This window comes from Engystomops pustulosus, chromosome 6 (assembly GCF_040894005.1).
Source record: "Engystomops pustulosus chromosome 6, aEngPut4.maternal, whole genome shotgun sequence".
Lineage (NCBI taxonomy): Eukaryota > Metazoa > Chordata > Amphibia > Anura > Leptodactylidae > Engystomops > Engystomops pustulosus.
Genome location: NC_092416.1, coordinates 162,817,448 through 162,837,109, shown reverse-complemented (window position 1 = coordinate 162,837,109; position 19,662 = coordinate 162,817,448). Strand labels below are relative to the sequence as shown.

At 40.9% G+C, this 19,662-nt stretch overlaps 1 protein-coding gene across 1 annotated transcript; it reads left to right on the top strand.

Moving 5' to 3' along the window:
* Positions 1-1,233: 1,233 nt before the first annotated feature.
* LOC140064869 (ubiquitin carboxyl-terminal hydrolase CYLD-like) lies at positions 1,234-16,378 on the top strand. The gene is made up of 12 exons (XM_072112166.1): positions 1,234-1,286; positions 3,136-3,568; positions 4,985-5,111; positions 6,760-6,898; positions 7,241-7,348; positions 8,710-8,789; positions 8,869-8,935; positions 9,058-9,190; positions 9,322-9,430; positions 10,304-10,422; positions 11,760-11,952; positions 15,639-16,378. The coding sequence occupies exons 2-12, from the start codon at positions 3,146-3,148 to the stop codon at positions 15,824-15,826; spliced, it is 1,686 nt and encodes a 561-aa protein (XP_071968267.1). The 5' UTR covers positions 1,234-1,286; positions 3,136-3,145; the 3' UTR covers positions 15,827-16,378.
* The last annotated feature ends 3,284 nt before the right edge of the window (positions 16,379-19,662 follow it).

Sequence of the window (19,662 nt, the reverse complement as noted above, 5' to 3'; positions counted from 1 at the left end):
TAGCGGTTTCATTATTTATATTAGGGGATAGGGGATTAATGGATGCTAGTATTAAAGGACATCTACCACCACGATCAACGATTGTATACTAAGCACACATACATACTTCTGTCAGCATCCACTCTACTTTAAGCTTGTTATTCCCTTGTTTTTAAGAATAAAAGGATTTATGCTTATGCAAATGAGCCAGAGGGGCTTCCGGCTCCTTTAAGACCTATGAAGCCCGGAGACCCTCAGGCTCATTTTCATAATTTTCAAAGCCTGTTGAGAAGCTAAAAAAGGGGCACACACCATTATGTCAGTGTACTTGGTTTACAATCCTTCATCCTGGCGGTAGATATCCTTTAAGTATTAAAATCTTCAGAATGGGGAATGCAAGTCCCCCCTGATCTCCTCCATGCAACTGGGACCCCAAGTTTCAAAAGTCAAAGGAGCTCAAGTTTTGAGAAGTCTATGGAGGACCGGCCACAGCTTGGTCCTGCACTCCATTGACTTCTAGGAGACCATAGTAGCCCCTAAATTGGATTTTCTTTGGATGGACTTGTGGTTTCTAGTATTGGGTTCTATTGGGATCCTCTGGTGAGCCAGTCCGACACTGACTGTAGAGTATAGTATGTGATACCAATGGAGCACTGTTCAGATATTAGTCTGATGGACACTGTGATAGTATAGTATCATAGAATATAACATTAATACAAGATTATACTTGTGGGCAATATATTTACTTTTTAAAATTCTATATTATATACAAGCGGTCCAGTACTTAAGAACATCTGACTTACAGACGACCCCTAGTTACAAACGGACCTCTGGATGTTGGTAATTTATTGGACTTTAGCCTTATTAAACAGCTCTAACAGTTATCAAAGCTTATCTGCAATTAAGATTTATTGTTAATTGTGGTTCTTATGACAATCCAATTGTCACAGAGACCAAAAAAACACACAAATTCAACTTAAGAACAAACCTACAGAACCGATCTTGTACGGACTGCCTGTATTTAAATTGATGCATAAATAATGCAGAGTTCTATCTATCCATCAGAGAATTTATCTATTTATTAATCTATCTACCCATCTAACTCATATCTATCAGAGAATGTATCTATCTATCTATCTATCTATCCAGTTGTTTGAGGTACAAGCAGCCAGTGCATCCGGCAGGTACTGGTCATGCTGCCAGGAGTAGATGGGTGGATCTCACATAGTGATCTCTGTCATCTCCTCGGTATAAATAGTGCTTTTGCACAACACTTGGTGACACAGAGAGAGTGACATCCTCACTAGGTAAGTTACAATATAAGCCTAGATTATTACACATGACATGGGGAGCAGGGAGTTAGTGTTGTTCAGGTTAGAGTGCAATCTCTATTGAGGCAGGAACTGATATAGTTATCTGTTATTAATCATCATGGCTATAACTTGTTTGAACAAATCATCATATTAGCAAATGAATATATATAATAGATGCATAATGATTTATTGAGAAGCTCACTTGAGACAATGGGGCTTATTTACTAAGGGTCGCAGATCGCACTTTTGTTTCGCTGTTCATGGTTTTAGGTATTTGCGGCGATATGACAGGTATTTAGCAGAGGATTGTATCGCACGCGATCAGATTGTGGCGCAGCTGTTCTGGCTTTCATGCGGCAGAAATCGGGGGACGGGACGTGGAACGATCGACCGGGATTCAGACTGAGCGCGGGCTTTATCTTTCAATTTGTGTCGCAAGCCCAATCATTTACATGCACCAGGAAGAAGAAGGTGAACTCCGGCGGACCTGAGTGGGGAAGTGACACATGCAGGATATCGGGCGCACGATCTTAGTGAATCGCGCCACAGTGCATTATCATCGGGCAATGCACTTTCGGGGAACTCCGAATCATTCATTTAAAGAGAACCTTTAGTGTTTATACGGTCATCCTATCTTACTGATCAAGTGGGTCCCAGTGATGGGATGCCCAGGATCATGAGTACGGGGAGTCCCAACCACCTAGGTATATTAAGCTGCTGGTCGCACATGGGCCCTGCTGTTCAATTTATTTTCATAGGACTGACAGACAGGGGCGTAAATTAAAGAGGTGCCGATGGTGCAACCGGGCTCAAGAGGTTTAGGGGGCTTATAATGTGTCACTTTCCCATATGAGAAGACTTTTGCTATACCCAATACATTATAGTCGGGGGCCTGGCACAGATTTTTCACTGGGGCCCATTAGCTTCAAGTTCCTCCACTTCTGACAGAGATATCAGAGCACAGAAATGAGCAGCAGCGCTCGTGCTCCACTGTGGACCCCCAATCCTGAGACCTCCAGAGCAGGATGGCTCTCACTTCTGCCTCATACAAGGGCAATCTCATTATTCTACTTGGTGTTTATTTGCTTCCAATATTTGGTTTTTCGGGATGATAGAAGAAATAACTTATAAGAGTTTGCTTTTTAAAATTGCTCAACAATTTTTTATGCCAATTCTGAAGGTCATAACCCAGGTCCAGGAAGGATTGAGACATTGGCCATAAAGGAAAGATATGCGACCAGACAGGATTTATAGCCATACATTCACTTGAAGACAACTTTCTTTTCAGGGTTTCATAATTTATATAACTGTGACTGAAGATCCTTCTCCTTCCATTAGTAAGCGTGGACGATCTGTTGTGAAATAGAAAATTGAAAATATACCTCTAGACATAAAGGGGAAGATTTACTTACCCGTTCCCGTCACGATCCCGCGGTGCGTTGTCCGACGAGGATCTGGGTCCGTTGCGATTCACTAAGATCGTGCGTCCAAGTTCCTGCATGTGTCACTTCTGCGCCGAGGTCCGCCGGAGTTCACCTGCTTCTTCCCGGTGCATGCGAGTGCTTGATCTTGCGACACATTTCCTTTTTTAAATTTCGCGTTTTGTCCGAATCCGTCGGGTTGTCCGATGGTCACGCCTCCCAATTTCCGTCGCTTGCAAGTCGGCGCCGATGCGCCACAATCTGATCAGGTGCGTTAAAAACCTGGGGCTATTCAGGGCAAAAGAGAAATATTTGGGAAACCAGACGAAAGTGCGGCGTTCGGACCCTTAGTAAATGAGCCCCAAACTTGTTATAGATTTTCATAATCTTATAATGTCTAAACTTTTCATATTGAATTTCAGATCCCGCACAATGTCAAACATAAATTCCGCAGCGAGGTCTCGGAAGCCATTTATCGTCCTGAGAGAGTTTATGACCGGCCGACATAAAGTGGCGTCTGGATCCATAGGTGTTTTCCTAGACAATGACCAGACGCGCGGTCGCATCATGGACCTTCCTTCACGTCCTGAAGTAGCAGTGAGAAGAAACCTGGTTCGGCTTCTTAGCAAGAGAGAGTCGGCTTTTTTATACGGGATCGGATCTCCGGCGCGGAGGCTTCATCTGCTGGCCAATGAGAAGTTATTCGTCACAGTGTGTGGTTTGCAGATTAGTGATGTTGTCAGAGTACGTTACCAGGGCTATGCTGCTGTAGGTGTAGCCTCTGCCATCTGGGAACTTTCTGAAAAATCGGGAATGTGCGAGCTTACAAAGCTACTGGTCGAAATTGAATTATTGGTGAGTAACTTAATACTGGGTGGTATATCTATACCTATGGTATATATGTCCCTTTAGGTCACCAGAGCTTACTCTACTTTCCTCCAGACAAGGCCTTTTATATAGAGCATGAGTAGTGAGGCTACTCCATATTTGTTTATCAAGACGCCCTGGAGAATTTTCCTTCCCCCCAATAAAAGACTCATTAAAGGAAAACTAACCAAATGATCAAGAATTGTAAACCATACAAACTTATATGTTGGTGGGTGTCCCCTCTTACAAGATCCAATTTTTTTTAGCTTCTTATGCCTTTGCTTTTACAGAAAATAGCATTAACAATTATGCAAATGAGACTAAGGGGCTCCAGGCTCCATTATTGTCTATGGAACCGGGAGCCCCTCAGGATCATTTGCATATTTTTTTAAGTCTTGTTTTTGTTAAAATAAGAGCATAAGAAGCTAAAAGAATAGCGGATCCTGCCAGAATGTAAGTATGCTTAGGTTACAATCCTGATGATAGATGCCGGGAATCACCTTGGTTTCCCTGATGGCCTTTCTTGACTTGCCTGCATTGACAGTCGTCGTGGATTATAATATAGATGGTACAAGTGGTAGCCTGGGGCTCAAGCCTTTTAGGGGGCCCATAGCTACCCAAGACACCCACCAAATTTTATTCTAAGTTATATTATTTTATATATGTTATTCTATATATTATACACTATCATTTTTTACTTACCCATTAAATCCTCATACATCTGTTTCTTCTCTCAATGCACATGTAAATAAGAGCAATTTCAGGACCTATGAAGGTCGACAATAGGTCCTGAAACCCCAAAAAGCTTCATTCTATATTATAGATGTCACACTGTTTGGTAGACTGTGAGAAAGCCATAGAACTCATCCAACCATCTGATCGCCAGGGGTAGCAGGTGTTGTACCTTCACTCAGGGGCCTAACAAGGAGCGGCAGGGCCCCAAAGAAGACTTCTGAATGTGGCCCCCCTTCTCTTTAGGAAAATATAGATTTTTGTTTACAATAACATACAGTATACTTCCACCATATATACATACATACAGCATTTACATATCACATATGCACACACATAAAGATCATACACACATCACATATACACACAGATAAAGCAAATACACACATACATACAATACCATATACAACCTACAAACACACATACAAATACAGTATATACACACCACACACACACAAAGCATATTCATACCCAATACCCCTTATGCTGGGGCCCCCTGAAACTGTGGGTCCCATAGCAGCTGCTATGGGTGATACCCCTGTAGTTACTCCCCTGCCTCCACTACTCTGATATTGATGAACCATACTAAGGATCCATGAAAAGAAATCCAGGAATTTCCCTTTAAGGAATTATTTGAGGAATTTTTAATTAAAACCTAATAATATTTTGCAGGACGGAGAGTTTTCTGATAACTCCACCCCCTTTATAAAGGTGGACGCTGGGGATATTCTGGCTGTGAGCTCTAGTGTACAGCGCTGTCCACAGTACCGGGGAAATGGAGCCAAGTTGGATGAAAAAGGTGAATATCCATCAAAGACTATAAAATAATGTTTTAATCTTGTGCAACTAGGTAAATATTTTTAAGAAAAGTCTTGGCATTTTCAGATTTTGTAAAGATGTCGGGTGATTCTGGAATTTTGGAAGTTTTTCCTTTACATAACATTTTTGGTTTTGTAGCCTAGCAACTTTAAAACGTCAATGAAAGCGATCCCAGAATCCTTTGTGGCTTTGTCATGTCGACCCATTCACCCTACATTGTGTACTGCGAGAGAGCCACGTGTTACAGACGTAATAAGTATCTAATAAATGTAATTACAAGGTGTTACAACTAATACTTAAAGTCCCTATACTTACACGTATCGTTGTTGTTATCATGTTATGTAGGTTCATTTTATATATTTTTGAGTGTATTTTTTCTTTATGTATTCGCTGATGGATGTGCGAATGTGCGGATACCCATAGCTTGATCTACCATCAAAATCTATCATGATAAACCAGGGGCACTTACTCATAGATCCAGGCACAGGGACTGTGGTAATCTTCTTATATTTGTTATATTCTAAAATCAACTTAAAAAATTATGCTAATCAGACAGAAGGGCTCTGGAGGCATTACCAAAGCCCCTTCATGCAGTTGCTTCACAGGCTGTTATACTGTGCAAGAGCACTTTCCCCTCCTAAGGTGTGCTGAAACTTCCTCTGCTGCAGTGAAAAGGGAGTAGGAAAGTTCTGAAGAAGCTGATGTGGAGGGTGAGAACAGTGTAATGGTCTGCGAAGCCAGAGCACGGAGGGGCCCTTGTATGATTTGGCAAGATCTGTGCAGTGCTATGTAATCTGTGTGCGCTATATAAAGGAATTATTATTAACCCCCCCCCCCCCCCATTTCTTACCATAATTTTAAAAGTTGATTTTAGAAGGTGGCATTAATAACAAACATAAGAAGATTACCACAGTCCCGGTGCCTGCATCTATGTTTATCATGATGGATTTTGATGGGAGACTCCCTTTAAAGTGGTATTCCTTTTTGAATAATTAAGGAGTAGGTGATCAATTTGATATTCTTTGAGAGATGCTTCTGCTTTGTAAGACAATGACATCATGTTCACCCATCATGGTGACAGAATGACAATGAGCTGCAATACCAAGTATAGTCCCTGTACACTATATGGCAGGCTGCTTATGAGTAAATGAAAAGTTTGAGTGAGGAGGTCTCTTTATTCAGATCTTTGTTAACCCATTTAAGGATCCTTAGTTCATACTGTGGGAATTTATCATGACTGGGTGCAATATGTAGTAGCTGCGATGCTCCTCCCGCTGGCGCATGGTCCTGTCTGATTCTCCTCCCGCTGGTGCATGGTCCTGTCTGATGCTCCTCCCGCTGGCACATGGTCCTGTCTGATGCTCCTCCCGCTGGCGCATGGTCCTGTCTGATGCTCCTCCCGCTGGCGCAAGGTCCTGTCTGATGCACCTCCCGCTGGCACATGGTCCTGTGTGATGTAGAATTACGACTATAGTAAACACCCACTCCCTGCCCCTTACTATTCTGATTGTGGCATGGAGGTAAAAAAAAGTTGCAATCCCTGGCCATGTACCTGGAATTGTGACTTTTTCCTGGCTTGATAAATTTTCCCCAATGAATGTGTTTTATCTCTTTCTGTCTCTGCCTAGATATGTACAGTGTCCTGGAAGACAGCTTAAAGGACCATCCACCTGTGCGTGAGGCTGATGTTCTGGAGAAGATTGTTGGACAGAGGAAAGGCATTCAAGGACACTACAACTCCTGCTATTTAGATACTACCCTGTTCAGGTGAGGACCACTGTATAGAAGTCTTAGGAAAACACATTTATCTTTTTTTCCCCCTTCCCTGAACTCTTTTTGCTCTTCTAGTGAGTCTTTTTTATTTTTGCACCTCATTTGTCTTTTTAAGACTGCTAAGGCACAAATATAAAAAAAGGTGCCCACATTATGGCCCCACATTTTGCTGCCTCCCTCAGGGCTCGGGAATCTGCCACCTGAGGCAAGATTCTGATCTCACCTCATGGCGCATGCAGCTCTGCACTTCATATCCGCAAACCTAAATCCTACAAAACACAGAATACTCTCAAACCTAAATGTATATAGTACTTCAGATTTTATTTCCTTTGACAGCCTGTTTGCATTTTCCTCTGTCTTGGATCACATCCTACGTTCTCCTGATGTTTGTGACGCCAAAGTACAGCGAATCTTGCGGGAAGATATTGTAAATCCCCTGAGAAGGTATGAGATCTGACCATACATGAAGCAAATGTACACCCATCTTCTGTAGCAATATACACACATGTGGATCCATATATCCTACTCCCAAATCAAGAGCCATAAAAATACTTTTTAAAACCAATAATTTTATAGTTTAACTCTAAAACATATTGATCTACACCCAGGATCAACATGCTGACTCTTCGTATGTACCTCTGTTATATATGTGCCGATCCTGGGTATTTATGGATATGTCTTTAAGGTTATGCAATGTCATTTTTGGTTTTAAAGGGTATATTTTTGTGTCTCCTAATTTTGAATTAGGATACATATTGAGTATGGATTTTACTAGTAATTGTAGAGTATAAAATAATTTTAGGTGCTTAGACGGGACATTGGGCAGCTAACTAGAATTGGGGAAAAAATTGTGAGGCTAAAACAGAAACCTGTCATCAGGATTTCACATTTTGACCTATTGACAGGTAACCTTCTCCCCCCTCCTTAATGAGATTTTCTTGCAGCGTTGGGTCAGCTCAGGTCTGCATGAAGGAGGGGGTAGGAGGGAGCCGGAGGGGAAGTTGAGGAGGGAGCAGGAGGGAGGGGGGCGGAGAACTGTGATGACACAGGATTATAACAGACACCTCCATGACTGCATGCTCTTTACTTGCAGGGAGTCAGGTATACTCAGCGGCGTAACTTAAGGGGTGCAAAGGTTGCGGTCGCACCTGGGCCCAAGAGGTTTAGGGGGCCCTTATGGTGTCACTTTCCCATATGAGAAGACTATTACTATAAACCATATATTATAGTCGGGGCCTGGCAGTCTTTGCACTGGGGCCCATCAGCTTCTAGTTACGCCACTGGGTATACTTTTATATACTTTTAAAATTTAAATGAACTAAGATAGTTAGTTAAAAAAGATTTTTAATTAGTATTAAAACTTCTATGGGAACCAGTCATTAAGTCAAAAAGTGAAATCCTGATGGTAGGTTCTTTCTGCAAAAAAGCAGCAAATCCTGCATTAGTATCATGTTTTATATCATGAGTAAGATATCACATGGGGGTAGACCAATGCCTTATGTCAAAGACCCATCCAGTATCAGACTAAGGTACCTTAAGCTACTAGAGGTTATGACGGTCCACCCTCTGTCTATATCTCTGTATGTCCACGTAACAAATGATAGTTACAAAGTTGCCTTCAAACTGGGTTTATTCTGGATCTATTGGTCCAATTATCATGTATCAGAACCAAGCCCCATCTCAGTATCTTATAAAAAGCCGGTCGGCCATTACGACATCGGAGGATCATTAGTTGGCACTGACCTGTTAGACATTGATGCTGTTCATATGATGTATTTTCCATGAAGTATACTCTGATATTGCAGAAGTGGATTTGTACATGCTGAAAATGTCATGAAGCTCAGAAAACTACTCCGATGTGACACCTTCGTGAGCGAGGAGAAAGGTTGGTCTGGTATTTTTACACATTTTCTGTTCTTCATGAATAGAACCTGCATATATTTAATCTTGTTGATCTCCCGCAGATCCTGAAGAGTTTCTAAGTGCCTTATTACATGAAGTTCTAGCAGTGGAACCTCTTCTTAAAATCAGGTAGTGTTTTATAAATACCCATACCGTATGTACTGTAGTACAAGTACAAATCATTACTATATAAAGCTCATTATAGTCTTGGGTGTCTTTATAGTGGAATAGACTGACAACATGTTTTACAGGTGTAATAACAAGACCCAGGAATGTAACAGCTATCAAATAATTGTGGAAAGGGATGGGACACTAAAGGTTCCCAGTGTCCAGACCCTAATGGACAGATCATTCCGGTCCTATGAAGACCTAACATTTGACCAGGTGATGACCCACCCATCTACCCATAGTAACTTTTCAGGTTTCTATTACAATAGCTCAAAGTTACTCTGAAAAATTCTCTTATTTTTTGATAAATGTATACTTTAAGCTTATACATGTGTTATTACTCCCAGGTTCCGAGCTGTCTTATCCTTCAAATGCCGAGATTTGGCAAGAAGTTTAAAATGTTTCCGTATATATTTCCTTCCCTAGAACTGGACATCTCTCATATGGTGCACAAAAGTAAGTATATTATACAGCAACCTCAAGCCCCCATCCACATGAGATAGAAAATGGAGAAATTTCACTTGAGCCTGCACCTACTATATTTCTGCTCTGGGTTGTAACTTTTTGCCTATGTATGTTGTGGGGTGCAAATAAACTCACCACCAAGCTTAAAATTAATTTATATATGGTCACATGTCTTCGTTCCACATTGTGTGTGGAGACTGCTGGTGCACACAAATGTGGCAGTGGTTCAATGGTGATCCTGCACGGCAATGCTGCCATGGCTGCTAAAAGGGCATTTGTGATTAATGGAGAGAACCATGGACAGAACCCTCTTATCTCCAAAGAATCGGGTAGTGGAATTCTGACTATCTGACCCTTAGTTTACATTCACACGACAATGTGCCCGCCATAACGTAGCATGGAGGTCACACGTCGGTGCCCGGGAGAGAAGGAGGGGTGAGAGCTGCTCACCCCCAGCACTCTCCATGGTGATGTATGGTGCACGTTGCCATATTAAGTGGAAAGTTGGAAACATGTCCTACATTTCTCACAGGTACGGAACTGTATGGTGCCGCACGCCTGTTGCACCATACCGCTCTCGTACGAGGGATATATATATGGCGTATATACGTCCACCATACAGTCTTGTGAATGTAGCCTTATCTTGCCTTACCTCTGACATCAGCTGTCTGAGGAGAGTTGAGAGGGGTCTGGATTGCCCCATACACAATAGATGGTTATCCAAACCTCCTGAAATCAATTATGTCTTAAGCATGCTGCTAGCAAAGACTGTGTTAGTTAGATAGTTTTGGATAAGAGATAACCTCTAGGAAATCTTTAGGACTCTTGGTATATTGTTTGTAATGTTATTGTCCTTGTCTGCAGGAAGCACAGTGTGCTGTCTATGTCTGAGTCCTGCCGAGTATGAATGCACTCAATGCCTCGCTGACCCACTAACCACGGACGGGAACATTCGCCAGTTCTGCCAGATATGTGAGAAACAGGTCAGCACCTGCAATAAACATATGTGTCTATGGTTCGTTTGAGAAAATTATACTCATTAGGGAACATGCTGTATACATATAAACATATTGTATATGTGCACTACAAACAGTGGCTTAACTTGAAGCTGATGGGTCCGAGTGCAAAGTCTGTGCCGGGCCCCAATTATAATGTACGGTTATAGTACTAGTCTTCTCATAGGGAAAGTGACACCTTTTGACAACTGAACCTTTTGCACCCCCTAAAGTTACTCCCCTGACAACCAAAGTCTTACAAACTAGATAAATCTTACCAGTCTCCAGCTGCTACACTTTGGCTCTTAAAGGGGTCATCCATTTTCAGCAAATAATTGAAATGGCTTGTGTGAGAAAAAGTTATACAATGTATCAATATACTTTCTGTATTAATTCCTCCCAATTTTCTAGATCTCTGCTTGCTGTCCTGCTATAGAAAGCTTCTCTGTTTACTTCCACTGGATAGAAGTCTGTCCATGGTCATGTGATGTCACGCAGGTGCGCGGCTCATAAGTATCACAGAAAGTAATCACAGGTGTGTGATATAACAAGCCATGCGCCTGTGTGATCATGGACCACTGGAAGTAAACATTAAAGCTTCCTGTACTAGGAAAGCAAGCAGAGATCCAGAAAACCAGGAGGAATTGATACAGAAAGTATATTGGAAAATTGTATAACTTTTCCTTACATAAACCAGATCAATTATTTGCTGAAAGTGGACAACCCCTTTAAGAAATCTGCATATAGTCCGTCTTGTTCTACAAAGACAGACTGCACCTTGAATATGTATTTTATGTGAAAGGCAGGGGAGAAAAAGAAGAAGAGGAGTGAGAATAGAGAGACCCAGACCCAGGCTGCTGGAGCTAAATATAGGTTTCTATATTGCCTCGTGTGCTTTATATGCACAAGTACACATCCGTACTTCTCTATAATCTGCTTTAGGTTCTGTTTGCAGTTTATGAAAAGACATTGTAGCAACTTGTCTCCACCAGTTCTGGTGCAACTGAGAATTAGAAAGGAAAACATCTATTAAATACATAAAACAAGTGACACAATGGGCAGAATTACACACTGTACTTTTCATATATGCAACGTATGATAAACGATTAGGTGTGATTTATTCTGAACTATAGTTACAGAAGTATAACAGGTACTTAAAAAATGTAGGATGTATAAGGATATATAACTTATGTGCGCTCAATGGGTATCTGCTAAGTAGTAATGTTGTCCGCAGCTAATTTTATGATACTGTGTGCATAATGCATGCAATATACTACAGATATAAATAAAGTAAGACCTAATATGTCTATCCTCTCTGACCATAGGTTCACTCCTGCAAACAGATGAAGGATCACAAACCCACAAGAATTGAAACACAATCTTACGTATCAAACCAAAGGCAAAAGCTTGAACTGTTGGCCGTCCTCTGCATAAAGACCAGTCACTTTGTCTCATTTGTAAAATATGGTCCAGGCAAACACTCTTGGGTCTTCTTTGACAGCATGGCAGGAAGAATAGGTGAGTCATTGAGATGTTGTCAAGACTAACTTCATCTTATGCCCACTAAAGCAGGTTGTTTGTGACCCGTCTGTCATCGATGTATGAGCGCCTCTTATCCAATGGATAACAATAGCAAAAGACAAACAGGAATAGGACCTGCTCCATAATTTGCTGTTGACTCGCTCGCAGCTTGTTTTTCTATGGCCGTGGGCATGAGGCAATAGAAAAACATAAGGACGTGTGTTGGCTGTAAATAAAACAGCTAGCACACACCCCAGAAGAAGATTGTGGGCATGAAGCCCATAACTTGTGCTTCTGAGTACTCTAATCAAGCAAACCCACAATGGCCACCTGTTACAAAGAAGACTAATGTGTGCTTGCAATGGTAGCACAAAGTCTGGAGTTCATGGACTAACTGAAAATGTGTCTTTACTGGCGACAGGGTTGGCTCTAGGCTTCAGTAGGCCCCTGGGTGACAGAGCCTCAGTAGGTCCCTTTGCAGTGAACTCACGTGGCGGCATTAAAAATTCAGAAACTAAAACAATCTCCTGTTCCCTAAAATATTCCATAGTTTATCAACCTAAGTGAAGTTGGCCCCCCCACCTTGTTCAAATCAAACAAAATTGGTGTCAAACGTTTGTGCTATGTTTGTGCTGGTTTGTGCAGCAGAAATTTTCGTTTGTGCCGCTATCGTTTTTAAGATTTTAATGAAAGTTTCCGGAGGTCATCAGAGGTCAACCAGCCCCCCCACATTGCCCAAATCAAACAAAACTGGTTCCAAACAATTCTGCTACGTTTGTGCTGGTTTGTGCTGCGCAAATTTTTGTTTGTGCTGCTTTTGTTTTGAATTTATGAACAAAAAATTAAAGTTCAAAAGTTCAAGCAGCCCCCCCACATTAACGGAATCAAACAAAACTGGTGTCAAACATTAGTGCTACGTTTGTGCTGGTTTGTGCAGCAAAAATTTTCGTTTGTGCCGCTATTGTTTTTAATATATTCATACTTTTTTGCAGAGGTCATCAGAGTTCATTTCTTCCAAAGTACAATGTGTTTGCTAGCTCCCCCTGGTGATCAAACCAGGGAAGTGTCACTAGGTTTGTTTTTTACCAGTTCATCCTAAACACCTCAAACACCTGAACATACCTTAAAAATTATAGCGGCACAAACAAAAATTTTTGCTGCACAAACCAGCACAAACGTAGCACTAATGTTTGACACCAGTTTTGTTTGATTCCGTTAATGTGGGGGGGCTTCTTGAACTTTTGAACTTTCATTTTTTGTTCATATATTCAAAACAAAAGCAGCACAAACAAAAATTTGCGCAGCACAAACCAGCACAAACGTAGCAGAATTGTTTGGTACCAGTTTTGTTTGATTTGGGCAATGTGGGGGGGCTGGTTGACCTCTGATGACCTCTGGAAACTTTCATTAAAATCTCGAAAACGATAGCGGCACAAACAAAAATTTCTGCTGCACAAACCAGCACAAACGTAGCACAAACGTTTGACACCAATTTTGTTTGATTTGAACAAGGTGGGGGGGCCAACTTCACTCAGGTAGTTTATCATCCCAAACAGCCCCCTCATGGTTATTTTATACACAGTCACACATTGGTTATTTTATAAGTCCCCCTCGCAACCTATGGATTCATTAGATACAGCCCCTTACCCCATGGATTCCTTACATACAGCATTATGTGGTCCCCCCAGCAGATCTGGACCCTGGTACTTGCCCAGGTATGCCCAGTTCTGGCGCCGGCCCTGTCTGGCGGTGTTCTTTTCTTAAAAATATACCAACAAGCATTAGACTTTTTGTCAATTATACAACACTACTTAGTATTTATCTGTGAATTTGTCGGTCAAAAGTCATAGGTCAATGCTTAGAATAAGGATTTTTGGGTAAAAATCTTGAAATTCTCTTAGTCTAAGGCTATCCATACATATGTGATATATGTTGTTAATATTATTATTTACTTATAGAGCACCTTTAATTCCAATCAATAAGGGATTTGCATACATTACATTAAAATGAGAACAATTTCAAGTACAAATACAAAAACTACAGAGATCTGGAACAAGTGGAAGGAGGACCCTGCCCGTGAGCCTTCACAATCTATGGGGGAGGGTAGATGGAGACACAAGATGAGAGAGAATAGCGATGGGGTTATTGCACATTGTACCAATCCCAATTAGCTTAGTCTTCAAGTGATGTTTGACTTGAAGAGTTATGTTTGGGAGTATGGGGGATGCATGGGTGAAGTCCTGGATGCGGTTGTGAGAAGAGCGGATGGTAATAGGCTGAAGATTGTAATTACATCTGGGACGGTATTGGCTGACCGGTTGTGGACAGCTTTGTAAGTCATGGTTAATATTTTATACTGAATTTGTTTGGCATTTGGTAACCAGTAGCCAATGGAGAGAATGGAAAAGAGGAGAGGTAAAGGAGACAGATGGATTAGCCGGGCAGCAAAGTTAAGGGTAGTTTGAAGGGGTAGTAGAGAGTAAGCCGGGAGGCCAGTATTTCGCAGAAGTCCAAGGAGAAGCTAATAAGGGCTTAGTCAATACAACAGCATAACCCTCTGATTTCGTCCAACTTATGGGTATGGAGTCTTCCGATCGGTAGAGAATTGAATGGATGTCATTAGATAGTCAGCTCAGCCTGCATGTCTTTGGGTTTCATATACTTGATACTTTTGTTCTCGGGGAGGTAAGCCGTTGGCCAGACACCAATGATCGGTGGAGGTGAGCATGCATGTGTATGAGGGAATAAACAGAGATGGAGCTTCCTCCTCTTGTGTTGTTTTCTGTAGGCTCAGGAATGTTGGTAATTTGAAGGTTGTGCTATGTGACCTACATTAGAAATAATCATCAGATTAAAGCCGACTGCATAATGAAATGTCTGGCCAAGCAAAGATGTCAATAAGATATCTCCTGTTTCCCAGCGTCCTTGTAGAGCTGGTATTCTGCGGCAATAGTGGACATTAATCCTTTCCCTTTTCTATGAGAATTCTGCCTTTTCTATGATGGAATGTGCAGGAATCATTCAGGTTCTTCTTATTGATATTATAAGTGAGGTTCAATAGGGAGGCAATACCCCTCTCTTGGCTCTTAGCTATCATCTGAAGCCCTTCTGATTCTTTCATCGTTTCTGCAACCTGTCTACCCAAAAATCAGACATGGATAACATTCCAGGAGCCATGCAAAATATTCCAAATTCACCTATGGGTTATCTCTACCTGCATCCAGCAGTTGGTTTAGAGTTCTTCTTGAGTTCTCATGGAATTTTGTGCCGATAATAAAGCAACTAGTTTACAAATTAAAATGTAAATGCAAATTGAAAAATGCAAATATCTGAGGAGCCCTTGTGTAATATTAATAATATTTTGGGTACAGTACCTCAAATTTTTACCCATATGTAAAACGGCCAAGATTTATCTACATGAATTGTGTTTTTGTATTCTGAGACCCTACTCCTGCAGAGGGAATAGACTGTGAATTTAATAGCCTAGAACAATCCCCATTGCTCTTGGTTGGAGCAGCCCATAGAAAGGGGAGCGTACAAGGAAGCCTGAGAAGCTGGTGGCCAGTATAGACAGAAAATGGAGATCAGAGGGACCAACCACCTGTGGCCAGCAAAAGAGTAAAGTGTGTTACTTAGTCGAATACTTCCTTAAAAATGTGTAACGTTTGTATGTTTGAACATAGGTAATGAAATTGGCACAAATGTCCCGGTGGTTCGGACCTGCCCAATATTGGGAGACTACCTGTCAATGTCCGAGCAGCAATTCAGTGCTTTGGACTACACAAAGATGGACGCCCTACCTAAAAGATTCTTTTCTGACATCTACATGTGTATCTACCAGAGCCCGGATCGCAGCATGCAAAGTGGTTGACGTGTAGAAATTCGGAAACGAGGATGCTCTTTGGACAATCTTGTTCTACTGATGTTTCCGTGAAGTACAATCAAAGAAGACGGTAGACCTAAAAGCATTTCTGACAGCTGACAGAGGGATAAAACCAGACAACCGATGATGCACTTCATCCTGGAATTTGCTTTGCTATTTCTACAGACTGTGTATAGTAGGAGTGAACCAAAAAATGTTTTAGATTTTAAAAACATGTTTTCTGTGTTACAGCTTTTCTGCGTCAGGTAGTTCTTGTCTTGTGTTTTGATGGGCGAGGTGTCGGAGAAAATTGTCTCTGCTGTTATAACGAGCAACAATTTCAAAAGTGTGTAAGTAGAACACACAAAAAAAACAAAACAAAAAGCACATAAATCTAAATGGAATTCCAGATGTCTCAAGCTTATTCGAATTACAGATGTACATATTTATGAATAATAAAGACTATGGAAAGCAACAGTTAGAGATGTATATTGTCAGGTATATGAAAGCTTGATGTGTGTCCATGTAAGGATTCATGTGAAATAAATGTCTTGGATGGCTTAGGGTTGTATATTTTTTGTAAGTTTTAATGCCAGGTCTGTCAACTACGTAATATAGGTGAGTATAGAAATAAACCAGACAATACCTTGCACAGGAGAAGGAAGTTATTTTTACCAAACATAAGTAAGATCAGGGCCGGTTTTAGACACAGTGGGCCCTGGGCAAAGCTAAAAGTGGAGCCTCCAAAATAAAACTATTTTATGAGCAGTCACAGTCAGTAAGAGGCTCCTATACAATAATAACACTTTGTAGTTACGCACAGTAGTAGGTAAGTATCTGTAATATGGGGCTGTTGGAGGATTTTATAGGAGACAGATGATAGGGAGATGGATGATAGAAGATAAATATGAAATATGATATAGATTTTTACATGCATAAATATAAAGCAGAATATAGATAGATAGATAGATAGATAGATAGATAGATAGATAGATGATAGAAGATTGATAGGTATGATATAGATGGATAGATATGAGATAGATAGATAGATATGAGATAGATATGAGATAGATAGTTAGATAGATAGATAGATAGATAGAAAAATTAAAACAATTCAGCTGCACCAGTTAAGAAAAAAATCAGGTGCTCAACCTTCAGGTTTGTTAAATCCTTTCACATATAAAAATCAAAAAATGGTGGCATTTTGGTGCTTTTGGAATAAAATAATTCCTTTTTCACAAGAACTTGGAGTGCCAACATTTTTAGATTTTTAGATAGATACATAGATAGATAGATAGATAGATAGATACATAGATAGATACATAGATAGATAGATATGATATAGATGGATAGATAGATGGATAGATAGATGGATAGATAGATATGATATAGATGGATAGATAGATAGATAGATAGATAGGTAGATAGATAGATGGATAGATAATTGGAGATAGATATGATAGATAATAGACAGATAGATGGCAGATATATAGACAGGAGATAGATGATAAGCATCTGCACCCGGACATTCCACCTAGGAGTATAAAAGGAGCAATACATCCTCTGCCCACAAAAGTCCACACGCAGGGGGCCCCGGACAAATGCCCAGTTCGAAGCCCCCTAAAGGCAGCCCTGACAAACGTCAAAGTGCCATGGAGGGAAGTAGCAGCAGAATACATTTCTTTCGCAGTCCTTCACCCAAGACCTCGTAGTTGTTGCTGCATTTGACACGTAGTGAGCAATCTAATGATTGGATCCATTTTTGTTACTAGCCTGGTGTCATGTAGTTTGACCACTGTATTCAGCGTTCTTTTTCATTATTGATTATGATTTGGCAAAACTAACGGCATTAGGTCTTCAGTCAACAGACAAGGAAAAGACGCAATGTATGTAAAACCGATTAAGTAATAAAATATCTGCATTTTATGTTAATTATCAATAAGGAGTCCTATGGGCAGTCAATGCTGTCCTAGTTTGTTCAAGATGCCACAAGCTGATAAACCAGCTCTCACCTCATCTGGCACCAGCACTGGGGAGCAAAGTATGAGCCTTACCTTCATCTGACCCCTAAGCATAAAGTGCATCCACCAAGGCCTAAGGTCACTAAAAGGAGTTTAATATCCTCCTGGATGAAACAAGTCAAATCACTGAGATCTTCCCTCCTAGATATTCCACCATGTTTGTAGCTGGAAGCGATCAGTAACCACCTACTCTGGTTTTAACATCAACACAAAAACTGTGCCCTCGTGTCATGGGTTTCCATGTCTGAGCTACTCCAAACAGACTTTCAAGTATTGTATGGAGAGGTATAAGCACAAGGCCACCAAATGGGTGCCGAATTAATGGAAAAGAGTTAGAAAACGAAACATACCCTCAGCGTATACATTGCAGACAGGGCACACAGTTTTTACCTCCATCTGCACAGTATACTGTTGTATACTGTACAAAAAGCAGCAGCATATATGGTGACATATATGTTCAGTATAGGGGTGGATGCAACAGTACTGCATCTCCACCCGGCCTCCGCTGAGCAAACACTAAGGAAGGAACCCAGTGGTGTCACTTTCCATATAAGGGCAGTGACATCACTGAGGAAACACCCTAAACATAGACAACAGCCAATCACTGGCTGCTGACGATGTTTACTCCTCAGGGTGCAATAGGAGGAACTGGATGACGGATCCCACTGTATAAGAATACAGTTGGATACGTCTCTGCTATATGTTATGAGGACACTTCGGGAGAATTTCTCACAACCGGAAAAACCGAGATGTGAACGTAGCCTCACACCAATCATTAAAATGAGGGTCCTTGTTGGCAATTGTGTTTAGAACTTTTCCATACAACTCCATAGAAAAAACACAAGAACAGCTGATTGCTCTTTATATTTGTGTTGGATTCAACTCCTGGACCGGCACCAAGACATTTATATAAGGGCATTAAATGTTAATCCTGGACGACCTTATGTGTTGTCTCCAGTAACACTGTGTTCTTCTCTCTACTTTATAGACTAATAATGTGCCAGGGGAACAAATAAAGTGAAGCACGATGAAACCTTATCGGACATAATTTGGTGTTTGTTTTTAAAATGTGTCTCGGTAACTAATAATTATGTGGACTATATTTTCCTGAAGGGTCAATTAAAGGTTAATGACCACTCCTTTAATTACCCAGTAATCAGCTCGCAGTCCAGAATGATTACCTATAGTTAGGTAAGAAGCAAAGTGATCATCGGATCTCCAACGAAAATCTGAGCAGGACAATTTCCCAATCGTTCCACCGCACCCTGCCCTAATTAGAGGGCTCACCCACGACTGCATTCTTATGCCGTGTGTTTACTTCCTCAGTTGACCTTGGCACAAATGAAGAAATAGAAAAAAAAAACACAATCCAGTCTTAGTAAATTTAACCCATTTGCGTAGCACAAAAACATCTGCTGCAAAAGCTTGTCAATAAAACAATAACTGGTGGGGTTGCCGTTTTACTTTCTGGAGACTGTCTTCTAAATTAGGGAGTTGTAGGCGAAGTAATGAACTTTGGGTAAAAGTGCCACCTACTGGTGGACATGTATCTTTATTTTGACTTGTTTTTTTTATTTTGTTTTTATGCATTTCATTATTATTTTTGTGCCTTTTTGGGAGAATTTGCGCCTACTCCAGGGACAAGTTAATATCTGTTGCAGTGTTCCTAATGCATCTTTAGCAGTCCTATTTTTGAGCAAATTAGAGACTTTTTAGGTGCAAGTCAAAGTACAACTGACCCATACTTACTTCCATGTTTTAAATTGTGCCTAAAAGGCAACAAAAAAAAAATACACAAACCCACACGACCACAAAAAGAATCAC